We start from the raw sequence: 12869 nt of genomic DNA on the forward strand, positions 1-12869 counted from the left end.
AGGCGAGCTCCGGCGCGCGGAGCAAGGTTCCACACCGGTGGGCATGGGGAAAGCCTGCCCCCAACCTTGGACGGGAGGCGGCAGCTTCGGTCGGAGGACGGCGGCGTGTTGCTCGCCCCCTTGCTTCTCGGTCTGCCGGGGCTGGTCGCAGCGGGCGGGGGCCCAAGCGGTGCGTGCGAGCGAGCGAGCTGCTCGGCAGAAGCCATTCCAGCCAGCTACCTGGATACCGAGCCCCGCCCGCCTTTCTCTCACGATGGAGTCATCATCTACATGCGAGGTGCCGTCCGAGATTGGTGGTACCGGTCAGGTCTGGCGCGGGGTTCGTGAAAGTGAGATGTGATGAGAGACGTCGGTAGGTAAGAGGCAAGGGGTAACGAAAGCTTTCTTGGGAACAGGCAGGCTGTATCTTTCATCATACCAGTACCCTTTCGATGAAGCGGAGAAAGAAGAAGGCGTGATACGGCTAAGGACAGATCGGTGACCATGCCGGAGGTCTTTTCAGGAGACCAAGTTGAGCTAATCGATATACCCTTGTCAAGTGCCTCATTCGTATAGAGCGCGGACTGGTTTGCCAGATTTCGGAGAAGCTGTGCGTGCCATGGAGAGGTTCTTACCGAGAGCTTGCGGAGTCTCTCTGCCTATTGTGGAGATGAAGCTATTGAAGCATCACCGCGACGACACATGATGGGATGAGAAATGTCTTCGGCGAGCTGCTTCTTCAGACCCGGCAGGCGTTACTGGAGCACATCGAGCAAGCAGGCTATCGTAGACAGATCATCGTTCCCTCGCTAGAATACTCGAGACGGAGCATAGTTCCAGTTCTTGGATAGAATGCTTCTACAGAAGAGCATAGCCGAGTAGGCGAGACTAGACAGGTTGGCATGTCGCACCACGCCGCCAGTCGCACGAACACAAAGCCTGACGGTGGGTTGACATACCCGTGTCTTTTTATTGCAGCCAGCCGCCGGTTGAGGCGCCACGATCATGCAATCGTCGGGTTTCGGCCGTGCGGTCTGGCCAAGTGCCGTGTTACGGTCTTTGTCTTGTGTGTCTCGCCGTCGTCCGGGTCGATGGCAATGTCTGGCCTGTTGGGGAACCGTTGTTTGATTCCCATCGCAGTACCACGTTCATAAGGATTATGATGTCGTTTTTGGGAGGCTGAGGTACGCTTGCACTTGGCAAAATCCAATGCCATTGGAAGTACGAGCGTAGGATCTGGAAATGAAAACTAGATCTGTGTTTCACGCTTTACAAGTATTGCTGGCAAGGGAAGTCAGTACAGGCAGTATTCAGAATGTGCCTTCGTTGACGCAAGTTGAAACATGTATAGCGCAAGCTGTTTGATCACGACGTCCTGCAAGATTAGAAAGATGATTGAGCTGGATATTTAACAGGGCCTTCCTCCTAGCAGTGGTTGACCAAATTTGGGGATCTGAAAGTTTCCTGTCATTATCCGCTATTGATTCTCACGCAGAATCTGAAGAGTGTCAAGTGGAATGTTATTTGTCCAACTGCACTTCGGCTTCCCTGGTCGGCTATGACTGACTGACGCAAGGTCAGCTACTTCATCATGTGATGTGATCCCGCGGTCAAAAGCATCGACACCTACCTCTCAACCCACGATTTTCGCTGGGAAGTAAAGAGCATCGCAAATAATGACCGTTCCAGGAGCAAGATCAAGTGAGGTTCGGGCCATAGATATGCACAGACACGGTGAAGATAAGGGCAACAGAGCTGCTGGTGAGAAAGAAAGAGCCCTATTAGGCTTGGAAACACCCAAGTTTTATCAGTAGTGACTCTCGACACATGCGATTGCTTCCCAGTGGACCAAAAATGGACGAGGCTGTATAAAGAAACACGCCTCATACTCCTGATCAAGTGACAGAAGTCATTTGGGCATGAGGAGTCGCTACTCACTCGCGTGTCAACATCGAGATACAAGTCTGGTAACCGAATGAATACCCAAAGAGACGTTTACTGGCTGCACCAAGTGTTCCTACTTGATTACGAGTATATCAGGAGCTATGAGATACAAGAAGCAATTTGTATTGCCGTGATCTTTGCTGAAGGTTTCCATGTCTTCAGATCTACGAGCCAGATGTAGGTTCTATGAAAGCAGTAAGCATACAGACCCAGCCTTCGAAATGGCTTTTCCACAAAGAGAAACATAGAGTAGCCTGATGGGGGCCTTTCAGAAAAAAGAATGAATGAAGAGTACGACTCGGCAACGAAGCGTGCTTGGATACCCATGCACTATAAGAAACGTATAGCGAATGCTCTTGCCCAAGAGGTACCCTGGTGTATTTTGTACGAAGTGTAAGTACACGATATCAGTATACACAATACTTGTCATTTACGCGCCATTATCTGATGTGATACTGTTCTGATCCACTATGTTCAATTCCAGTTTGGACGTTCTCGGACACTACACATATGAAAGCTGGAAATGCTAGTCACTAAGCGATAATTTGACGGTGGCATTGGAGATCCCCGAAACTTGATTCGACAAGTAAAGGAAAAAGGAGACCAGATTCTACATTGGATAAGATGGTTCCGAGGGACACACATTGATGGGTCTTGACGAATTTTAAGGAGTAAGTACGGGCTCTTCGCTGTTAAACGGAGACGAGAGACGTCAGATCAATGACAGCAACAAAAGGGATGTTGAATGTTGAAAATGAGCCTAAATGCGCGGCGACGAAAATCGCGAAAATACGTTGTCGGTCGAAGACAGGTGAACTCGAAGTCAAGCTGACATATTTAACGTTGACTTTAAAGCTCCTGGCAATGGCCAAGTCGAAAATGCCTGAAAGATTACCCGGACATTCCCCAGGTATCGATTTCGCAAATCCGTGGTCCCTTGCAGATGGCTACATCGAGGCCAGATACAAGCCACCAAAAGCATTTCACGCGATCTCTTCCAAAGTCCCAGCAAGTTTTCCTACTCGACGGATCAAACCCAACGCCCAAGCCTTTGCGTCTCGTCAGTGCCCAACGATGGGATCAGTCAAATAGATAAAGGAAGCTTTCTAGAGAAGCTCTAACCTAAGCCAAGCGCCCGATAGCTGGTCGCCTTCCCGATACATCAGGAGAACTGTGAAGTTCGTATCTGTGGGCAGACAACCTTGAGACCCCGACCCCTGAGAACTGACAAACGACTTGACACGTCAATGTTAATTTAGAATCAAGCTTTAGAGTCTAGCCCTCGACAACAAGCTTATAAACCAGGATCGCTACCTGCAGGGGCAATATCCTGTTATACTATTTCAAAACTTTGTTCGTTTCTGGCACGTACGTGTCTGCCTTTTGTCTATGAGCGTCATCCAATCTAGGTATATCCTCATATCACCAAAACGAAGCCAAGAGAAAAGCGCCGTTGATGAACAGACCCATGCCCCTTCTATCGCGTAGGTGCCGCACTCACGCATGCTGGTTAATCGTGAGCCAGGAGAAGCATCCAGATCCTACTCCAAGACGATGCGCCATACCAAGAAAAGGCCTCGTGTCGGTTCGCCGACAGGGCCGCCAGTCATTAGAAAATTCAACAGAACCACTCCATGCTAGTAAACACTACCCCTGATGCTACGATCCTCCTTTTCAGCACGGGCCAGGTCATCGTCGTCCGCTTCGGAACCCAAGTCACTGCTGTGGGCGTCTCCGAGGCGGTTTGCGCGTGCTCCTCGACGCATACCCTCCTTCTCCGACACCTGTACTTCCTGAGTATGTGTTGTGCCCCCGTTCGTGCTGCTGTCGGCAACGCCGTTGTCACATCCGTTGATTCCGTTCGCGCTGTGGCCGGTCCCGTTGGAGACGGCCAGGACCTTTACTTTGGCGGTGACGGCCGCAATCTGTGGTCTGTGGCCGTCCTCCTCCGATGAATCTGTGTCGCTGCCTGCCACAGACGTCCGTCCCGAAAACGTGCCGCCAAAATCACGGCCAGCATGAAGGTGCGGCGAAATCATGCTGCGAAGACGGTCTTCGGCGGAGATGAAGGATGGAGTGCCATCCGGGGACGACACTACCTCTTGGCGGGATCGGCTAATGTCGATCTGCGGGGGTCGGTTATCGTTGTCCTCGTCAGAGCTGTAGCCCTGCTCGATTCGCTTCGTTCTCCGGCCAGGCGTAGGTGACTGGTGGCGGGAGTGACCGTTAGCAACACTGTGACCGTTTGCTGCAGTCTCATCCCTCTGGCGGAGGGCGTCTAGATCTTCGCGTTTCTGGTAGTGGCTTTTGTGGTTGCATCCGTTAGGACAGCCACCCCAGCGACGTGTCACAATGAAGGTCTTACTGCGCTCTAGAAGAGTCGACGCTTTTGCGTCTCTGGGCGTCTTTTCTTGGTTTCCCTCCACCTCAGTCTTCTCCTTTTCCTCTTTCTCCTTGAGCTGGGCGCGCTCCTTGCGCAGGTCAGACCACGTTCGGAGCTTGTTCTCGAGGATGTATTTGCCGCTCTCTTCCTGCTTGCGCATGATGAGAAACTCGCAGTGGTTCACGTTGCGCAGGTCCTCGAAGTACTCGACGGTGAAGTGATACCACTTCATCAGGAAGACACGGGACATGAGGCCATGGGTAACTATGCGTTATGGATTAGCTTAGTTACCTGACCGTTGGTCTGAAGACTTACCGAGCACGCAAACGCTGGCGAAGTCGTTCTCTCCGAACTGGCGCCACAAGCTCTCGTTAAAGCCACTAACTCTGTCGTAGGCATCTGCGGCGCTCTCGCCGTTGGGGATACGGTAGAAGAAATGACCGTAGTCTGCCCTCTCCTGCCACATGCGCTCCATTTCGGCGGAGCAGGGCTGGAAGTTTCCGAAGTCCTGCTCGCGCAAGCGGGGCTCTTCGTAGACCTTAATATTGGAACGCTTGAATGGTGAGGGGTCTTCTTCGTCCGACGTCAGCGTGGAGAGGATGCCCTCTGTCGTCTCGCGAGTACGGCGGTAGGGGGATGTGAAGAAGTGGAGGGTATCATCGGCTCGCAGAAGCTTGCGCAGGCGTCGGCCGGCGTCGTAGGCCTGTTGCCAGCCATCTTGTGTCAACTTCACACGGTGGTCAGGTATCGTCTGGTGGATGTCGCGGTTCTCTGTTCAAAGAGCTTTGATTAGCAATCCGGGCGCACACACGTCTCGGACGAAGGGGATTGGCATACTGTTGCCCTCGGACTGGGCGTGTCTGATGAGGATAATGAGTCTCGGCTTCGCCATGTTGTCAACTTTTGACAGGTTGTGGTTTCGCAGACTTTGTAAAGCGCCACCTGGTATTGTTCAAGCGAAGGGACAGCGTCGGTGCGATGATTACAATGTGATGCGGTGGGACGAAGGAGTTTCTTATGGCCGGGGTATCATTCGCGGTGTCGAAGAAGGGCAACAAAATTCAGCCGCAGGTCGCAAAAGAGTAGCGTTGAGAACCTTGTTGACCGGGAAGAGTGAAGAGAGGAATGAGGCGGGGCAGGAGTTTGGCGGTTGAGAGGAAAACCTTAGGAGGGGCTGCCGTTGTATTTGTATCGCCTTATGCCAACCTTAACCTTACGGACAGGGTCTGAGAAGGGTGGTGCTTGCTTGGGAAAGGCGTCAACGGATTGTCAACCAACAGGCCCTGAGAGGTTGAGATGAGATGAGTTTGATTTAGGTACAAGATACGTAAAGCGTAGCAAGGAGTAGCTAAGAGTCACAAGATGGGATTGTGTGTGTGCGCGCGAGTGTGCGAGTGTGTATGTGTGTGTTGGTTGTGTGACGAGAGCGACATGGAAGAGTGCAGTGACTCTTTTTGACAGAGGTCGCCTCCTGTCAGGCACTAATTGCTGCTGCACTGTACACCAATCGTTGGCGTCTTTCTTGCGTGCCCCCTTCCGTGTGACAGGTATTTTTGGTTCCCGTCCGCCGCCCGGTGGCATGGTACTTGTGCCACCACCACAGGTACTCCATACAAGTCGGTCGGCCGTAATTTTTTCTGGCATGCCCAGCAGCAGCAGAAACATCCAAAGGACCCCTCGTCCCACTGAGCGGCGGCTTTTTTGGCGGGCTGGTTTTCAATCTGAAGCCCTGTCTTTCCGGGGACAGGCACCGGGCATCTCATCTGTATCCATCGCTCCCCTGCTGCCCCTGCTGCGGCGGGGTACATCGGGGCATCCCAACGTGCCAACCAGCCAACCAGACGTCAGAGACAACACTTTTGAAGGCCCGGCAGCCGCCTTGAGACAGGGAATCCGCAGCCCCTGATTGGCGCACTGGCCCCCCGATGAGCGGCGAGGCTGCTCTCCATGCCCCACCCTCTCAGCGGCATGGCGGCGGCACTTGCACTGCACGATGCAAATGCCCTCTCCAGCCTTTCCCCCCCCTTCCAGCTCCTTCACGCTGTGTCGACGTCGCTCCAGTCAATCTTGAAGCAAAAGACGGAAGTCTCAGTGGACTGCTTTACACACAGGGCCCCACACGTCCTTCTGCTAAAATAGGTAGACAGACACTCGATTCTTTTTGTCCACTTGCCGCCCAACGCCCTGCCGGTGCAACCCCATACTGCGCCGTGTGTCGCATTTCGCTCTACAACATTCTGCGCGTGTCACTCATGATAGACGCGTGCCTGGAACCGCCCATTCCCGCAACGCCGCACCGTCATTCGACAACGTTCCCCACCGCACCCACACCATTCCACATGCTTCTCATTTTCCATCCTTCAGATTTCCACTGACGCGAGGAAACATACGAACGACAGCCGCCGCAACTACCCCGGAACTCTCCCTCAAGCTTAGCCGCCGTCCGCTCCAACACAACAGTGCCGTGCCACCTCCAACAACGTGCCAAGTACGACGAACGACAATCCCTTCCCTCTTGTGTCTCCGGCGCGACGACTTTTGCACTTACGGAAATTTCCGACCGCCCTACGGCGCCAACACAGGAATCCAGACAGAGAAACAAACAATCCCAACGACGCATCCATCTCTCGCGCCCGTCCGACTGCATAGCAGATCTCTGTTCGGTTGCCTCCCAGCATCGAATCAGCCCATTCCCGACCTGGTCTCATCCCACAATCATACGACCCCAATCTCAACGTAACGCGCCATCTTTTGCTGGAACATCCCCAACACCCCGCAAATACCACCACCGCCTTCGCAAATCTCCCACATCTCTCTCCCACCTGCCAGAGCACCAGCAGCAACCATGTCTGGCGAGGGCCCCGAGTCCATCCCCACCTCCGCCGACCCGCGCAGCCGGCGCCCGGTCAAGAAGCGCGCCCTCACCCCCGTCACCGAGCACGCGAAGCAGCTCGACGCCCTCTTCTCCAAGCCCGACCAGGAGATCCGCATCCCCCCACCCCCCGGCGCCGTCGCCAGGCGCGCCGTCAATGCCCCGCCCGAAATCGTGACTAACGTCCAGGGCTCCAGCGCCGGAGCCGGCTCGGGCGAGTTCCATGTCTACAAAGCCAGCCGTCGCCGCGAGTATGACCGACTGCGTGCCATGGACGAGGAGGTGAAGCAAGAGAAGGATAACGAGGAGTTTGAGCGTCAAAAGGCCGAGCGCGAGGCCAAGGACGAGGAGCGTACACGCAAGAACAGAGAGAAGAGAGAGAAGAAGAAGCAGAGGGGCAAGAAAGGCCCTGCTGCAGCCGGCCCAAAGGCGCCGGCAGTGCCAAGCGGTGGTGCAGACAAGCCGACTTTGGCGGAAACATCTACAACCAAGGCAGACGGCGATGCCAAGGAATACAGGGACGGCGGTAGAAACATGGAGTCAAAGACCACCGCTACAGCTCAACCCTCCGGTCTCGTCATCCACGACGACGACTGATTCATCCATGATGTTAATGGGCTTGAGCTTTAAAGCTTGGCTTGGCATCCCCAAAAATAACTTCAGATCAAACGGGTGGGTCCAGGGTTGACAGACTGCGCAGTGACAGGAGACACAAGCAGGCAGAGCCCCGATCAAAGCATCAAAGCTTTTTTTTTTTTTTTTTTTTTTTGAAAACAATGCCCGAGAACGTCGTCGTCGTCTAGGTATTTCTAATCCCATGTCTATGCCTTGGTATAGGGTATGGCTTAATATTTTTCCCCTTCATTTTCCCCCCTTCATCATCTCTTCTCGTCGCAACACACGTTGTAGTTTCCCACTATCACCAGAATACCAGCCGACTGACTTCATCAGGCATCTTATTCGTCACCACCACCGTGCAGACCGTTGCCTACTTGCGCAGCCTTTCTCGCACTGCAAATATCGTCGACTCTGAGGAGCAGGCAGGCGGCCTGGTAAACGTGTTAGTTGATGTGTCGTAAAACCTTGTAATATCTTGTAGATGTAAACCACATACCTCGACAGCCGTCTTAATGCTCTGCAACTTAATAGCCTCCGGCTCCCAGACGCCATATTCCTTCATGTCCGCAATCACACCGCTGTCTCCGTTGATACCCCAGGAGTGCTTGCCTTCGGCGTGCTTGGCACGCAGATCCGTCAGGACTCTGACGGGGCTGGCGCCGGCATTCTGCACCAGGGTACGGGGGATGACTTCGAGCGCATCAGCGACAGCCTTGTACGGCCACTGCTGAACGCCCTCAACACCCTTTGCAAGCTGGCTCAACCGCACAGAGACGGCCATCTCGGTCGCACCACCGCCAGGAGCAAGTCTGGGGTTGAACATGACGTTACGGGCGACACCCATAGCGTCCTGGAGGTTACGCTCAATCTCGTTCAGCACGTCCTTGGATGGGCCTCTCAGGAGCACTGTGCAGGCCTTAGGGTTCTGGCACTTGGTCAGGAAGGTGAAGTACTCGTCACCAATCTTCTCAATCTCGAACAAGCCGCAGAGAGTACCGACGTCGGAGTCCTGGAGATCGTCGACACGGTTGACGATGGTGGCGCCCGTGGCTCTGGCTATTCTGTTGTTGTCCGTCTTGCGGACACGGCGGAGCGCGGTAACGTTGGCCTTCACAAAATAGTGCTGGGCGAGATCTGCTAGACGTTAGCCAAAACTAACCCCTGAATCCCGCTTCTTGAGATTGCGTACCTGAGACACCCTTCTCAGTGATGACCAAGTCAGGCTTCAGAGCGAGGACGGCCTCGCACATGGCCTTGACCTGCTCTTCCTCGATCTGCAAGATACGGTTCCAGTCCTCCTCCTTGGAGATCTCAATGTTGGTTTGCGACTCGCCCTTCTTGTACTCCAAGGGGCAATCGAGGAGGACAATTCTGGGGTTCTCTATTCTCCGGCGCATCTTGGGGTGGGTGATGTCCTTGTTGAGCATAACACCGTCCAGCACTCTGCTGTCCTCGATCTCGCCGCCGGGAACCTTTTCCACACGCGCGTAACGTTTGATGTCGACCTCGGTTTTTCCGTTGCCGGCCTCCCACGTGACGGTGCGGACCGCTTTGAGGGCGAGGTCGCACATCAGGTCCGACCATCTCGAGACGAACTTGGTGCCGATAGAAGAGGAGATGAGGCCGCGCATGGCCTTGTCGTCGTTAACGTCGATGGGGAGGGAAATGTCGTCGATGATCTCGAGGGCGTCCTTCAGCGCGCGGCGGAAGGCAGCGATGATCTGGACGGGATGGATGTTGCGCTCGAGCTGGGGCAGGGACTGGGCGAGGATCTCACCAGCTAGGAAGTGTGAGTTACTCTTGCTTGATAAGCAGCATTTGTAGTGCGCGCGGATTTCGAAGCTTTGCTCACCCATGATTATGACCGTCGTGGTGCCATCACCAACTTCCTCGTCTTGCGTCCGGCTGAGCTCGATCATGCTCTTTGCTGCGGGATGGGAGACCTCGATTTCTCTGAGAATGGCGTGGCCATCGTTTGTGAGGACGATGCCTCCCATAGGGTCCAAGAGCATCTTCAACATGGCCTTGGGGCCGAGGCATGATCGAATAATGTCGGCAACGCTGGGAACGCGGGGTCAGTTGGTTCGTACGGCGGTGTATTCGAACAGGACAGACGTACGTCTTAGCAGCAGCGATGTTGGACATCTGGGCCTTGCGACCCGTCTGCCGCTCACCGCTATTGGTGTCTAAGGAGAGGGATATGGTCAGCATCACCGCGTAACATGGGGGGTAGCTCATCAAGCTCGGCGGGAGGAGGGGCTGCAGTACTCATAACCAGCACAGGGGCTTGCATGATGGGCGACGACAAATTCAGAAAAATCTAATGGAAATCCGGATTGTCTTTGATAGTTGTTTCGGCGAAGGACTTCACCGTTGCAAGGGAAATCGTGGAGATGGCGGGGGTATTGTTGCTGCTCCTCAAGGCACCGGGCTTCTAAAAAGTTCGCTGGGCGGGTTTGTTTTTTGGCGGGATGAAGCTGGAGCACGGCGGAACCTATTCCCGGTGGTGTTCACCGAGCTTCCCGCACCTGGCTTCTGACGCACCACACCGATGCAACCCACTTTCTTTAGCCTCAGGTACCAAAGTACACTTCTTCCAACACCTTGCTTCACACCAATCACTGCACGGTTCAGGAGCAGACGAATGCCCCGAAATATTATTCAATAATACTTATCGAAAAAACGCCGTGAATGATGCTAATTTTCTCGGTTTCCTCCTGTCAGAATGCAAGAGGGCTGCAGATAATACTGATTATCACGGACGCCGCCCTTTTCAGCTCTCCTCACCAATAAAGTCCCGTCGTTCTCATGATACCTAGTGATGCCCAAGTCTACATCGTAACTTCGTTCCTAAGCCCAGAACTTCCTGGACGGTAGCTCGCAGGACTCGGATATCTCCCAGTGGGCTGAACACTCGGCCTCGCCCGTATATGCCGAGGAATTTGTGCCGGGACCTGGGCGAAAGAGGGATCTCGTGAAAGGTCTCGGGCCGCAATTCTTGCAGGAATATCAATCCATTCGTCTTTGAAAATGATGTCCACCAAGCAGCTGTCTCTGGCCATCGCTTGCTGGAGAGATATCCACTGCAGCCTGTTCTCTTGTGCGGCTTGACCAACGCGCTCCCAAAACTCCCCTTTCCGCTTAACCTTGGTTTCGGCTTTGGCTCTTCGGTCTGTTTCCTTCCAAGGGAGGCCGGGCACTTTATCTGTCATTAAAAAGTCTTCCACTATCTGATGGCCCGGAATTTGGTCTACTTTCGACTGGGTCACGAAAATGGGGATGCCGTCTTTACTCAGCTTCAATCTCAATCTTGCTGATTCCCCTGGCACATTATATGAGCCGCAAGTGGAGTTCGAGAAGTCTCCGAGTCGGGGAACCGCCGCTTGATCTGGAGCTATGTCGCGGGTCATCTGATGTTGCCAAGGATTGGGCATCACAGTCACCTTGTCGACTGGTACCGCGATTTTGATGGTGGAAAGTGGCATCGGATCGAGGTCGAGGGGAACCGGACCGTCGCTTTGCACCAGTGGCCTAGAGATTTCGATGCAAAGCCATCTGCGGTTCTTGCCAATGGCGTCGGTTCTTTGATAATACTCAGTATTAATTCAACATGAGAGGAGCGGTGTTACAGGTGGGTGGACTTACATTTCAAAATCATGCATGGCCATCGGATGGTTCTCTTCATGTCCAAAGTACATCTCCGTACTAAGATTCTCCTGGTGTTGTTGGGCGTTTCCAGCATCCAGTGGTGGACCGAAGTCTTTGTGTTGAGCGTTGTCCTCCTTCTGAAAATGGATTGAGTGTATGGTACGCCTTCGATATCCGTTGGTCTCTTTGGATCTTTCCTGAAAGGCACTGAAGTTCATGCTCATTTGCCGGCCTCGTGGGCCTTGTCTCCATTCAACGTTCATGACTTGACCGGCTCGTCGGAGACTCGTCATTCCCTGTATTCTGTAAGGAGTCTCGTTGAATGCGCCGAGCGCCGCCTTCAGTCGGCGCACACTTCCTTGACTTAGTTAATATTAGTAGAGACTTCCAACGCTGAGAAAACGCTCCTTGACTTACACGAATGGAAGTCTTGCCTGATGGTGACGAAGCCATTTGACGCGCATCTCTCTTTTGTCGGGACCCAGTTTCCCCCTGTCATCATATACGGTGGGCTGGTTTTCGAGCCCCATCGACACGACTTGCTGTGTGGCACTAGCACCAACAGCCTCTTGGTGAAGGTCGTAAGGAATTTCGAGAGTCCAATCGGTCGACCGGATATTATCGATCGCGATGACATCGTTGGGAGACTCATTTTTATAGTCATTCTTGTCCTCGCGGTGGAGTGCTTCGAATTTTGCCCTTCGTTGCGAGCCGATTTTGATTCCCAGAAGAAGCTTCTCCCGAACGCTTGCACTAGGGACGAAGTTCGACATCTTTGATAATTCATTGCCTGCCTCACTAGTGAACTCGACACTTGATGGGTTCCTGGAGAGCGAGAGTATGCCTGAATGTACAATTAGGTGGAAGAAAGGCAAGATGCCCAAGTGAGGGTGCGGTGCCTTACGGTGGGAGGACAAGGTAGGGAAGATTTGTCGTCTTCCGGGCGGAGAAAACCGATCTAGTGTGCCTCAGATTCATCAGACCTTTTCTGGCAAAGCTTTGTGGTTCACAAAAGTACCTGTGTCGGAGTTGGAGATTTCCATGGTAATGGCCACTTCCTGGCCAGAACCTAATAGCGTCGTTTGCCGGTCCTCTGTTCGCACCGAAATGTCTGCTCTCGATGATTCATCCGGATCCTTGTTTTGAGGTCGCTTTCTTGGTATGTCAGGACGTTCGGATGCAGGCCTCTTGCGTCCTCGGACCCAAGGACCTGCCATGCCGCAGGCGCCCAGGCTGACCTTATAACCGTGAAATAGCGATGAAAGACTTGGCTGGAAATGATAAAGATATCTGAAAAAGTTAAAAGACTGAGACTTCCTTACTTGGAAAGTAGAAAGAATCGACCAACCGTTTCCGAGGTGGAAGGTAGCGTGGGGATGTTGATTTCGTTGCAAGAGATACTATTGTTGTGGGAAGAGGGGATCG

At 53.5% G+C, this 12869-nt stretch overlaps 4 protein-coding genes across 4 annotated transcripts; 1 reads left to right on the forward strand and 3 right to left on the reverse strand.

Annotated features, from left to right (window-relative positions):
- Window positions 1-3560: 3560 nt before the first annotated feature.
- Window positions 3561-5198, reverse strand: DET1 (Broad-range acid phosphatase DET1; the record flags this gene model as incomplete). Its single annotated transcript, XM_037318389.1, has 3 exons — window positions 3561-4570; window positions 4622-5077; window positions 5144-5198. 3 exons carry the CDS (start codon window positions 5196-5198, stop codon window positions 3561-3563), a joined length of 1521 nt encoding a protein of 506 aa, XP_037183468.1.
- Window positions 5199-7151: 1953 nt separating this feature from the next.
- On the forward strand, window positions 7152-7775 carry CGCA056_v003133 (PRKR-interacting protein 1-like protein; the record flags this gene model as incomplete). Its single annotated transcript, XM_037318390.1, has 1 exon — window positions 7152-7775. The coding sequence occupies one exon, from the start codon at window positions 7152-7154 to the stop codon at window positions 7773-7775; it is 624 nt and encodes a 207-aa protein (XP_037183120.1).
- Window positions 7776-8134: 359 nt separating this feature from the next.
- cct3 (T-complex protein 1 subunit gamma) lies at window positions 8135-10089 on the reverse strand (the record flags this gene model as incomplete). Its single annotated transcript, XM_037318391.1, has 6 exons — window positions 8135-8227; window positions 8293-8930; window positions 8986-9576; window positions 9649-9857; window positions 9916-9982; window positions 10065-10089. The coding sequence occupies 6 exons, from the start codon at window positions 10087-10089 to the stop codon at window positions 8135-8137; spliced, it is 1623 nt and encodes a 540-aa protein (XP_037183473.1).
- Window positions 10090-10627: 538 nt separating this feature from the next.
- On the reverse strand, window positions 10628-12217 carry CGCA056_v003135 (uncharacterized protein; the record flags this gene model as incomplete). Its single annotated transcript, XM_037318392.1, has 3 exons — window positions 10628-11378; window positions 11442-11807; window positions 11862-12217. The coding sequence occupies 3 exons, from the start codon at window positions 12215-12217 to the stop codon at window positions 10628-10630; spliced, it is 1473 nt and encodes a 490-aa protein (XP_037183474.1).
- Window positions 12218-12869: the final 652 nt, after the last annotated feature.

Source organism: Colletotrichum aenigma, assembly GCF_013390185.1.
Source record: "Colletotrichum aenigma strain Cg56 chromosome Unknown KSG_Cg56_contig02, whole genome shotgun sequence".
In the NCBI taxonomy this organism is placed as follows: Eukaryota; Fungi; Ascomycota; class Sordariomycetes; order Glomerellales; family Glomerellaceae; genus Colletotrichum; species Colletotrichum aenigma.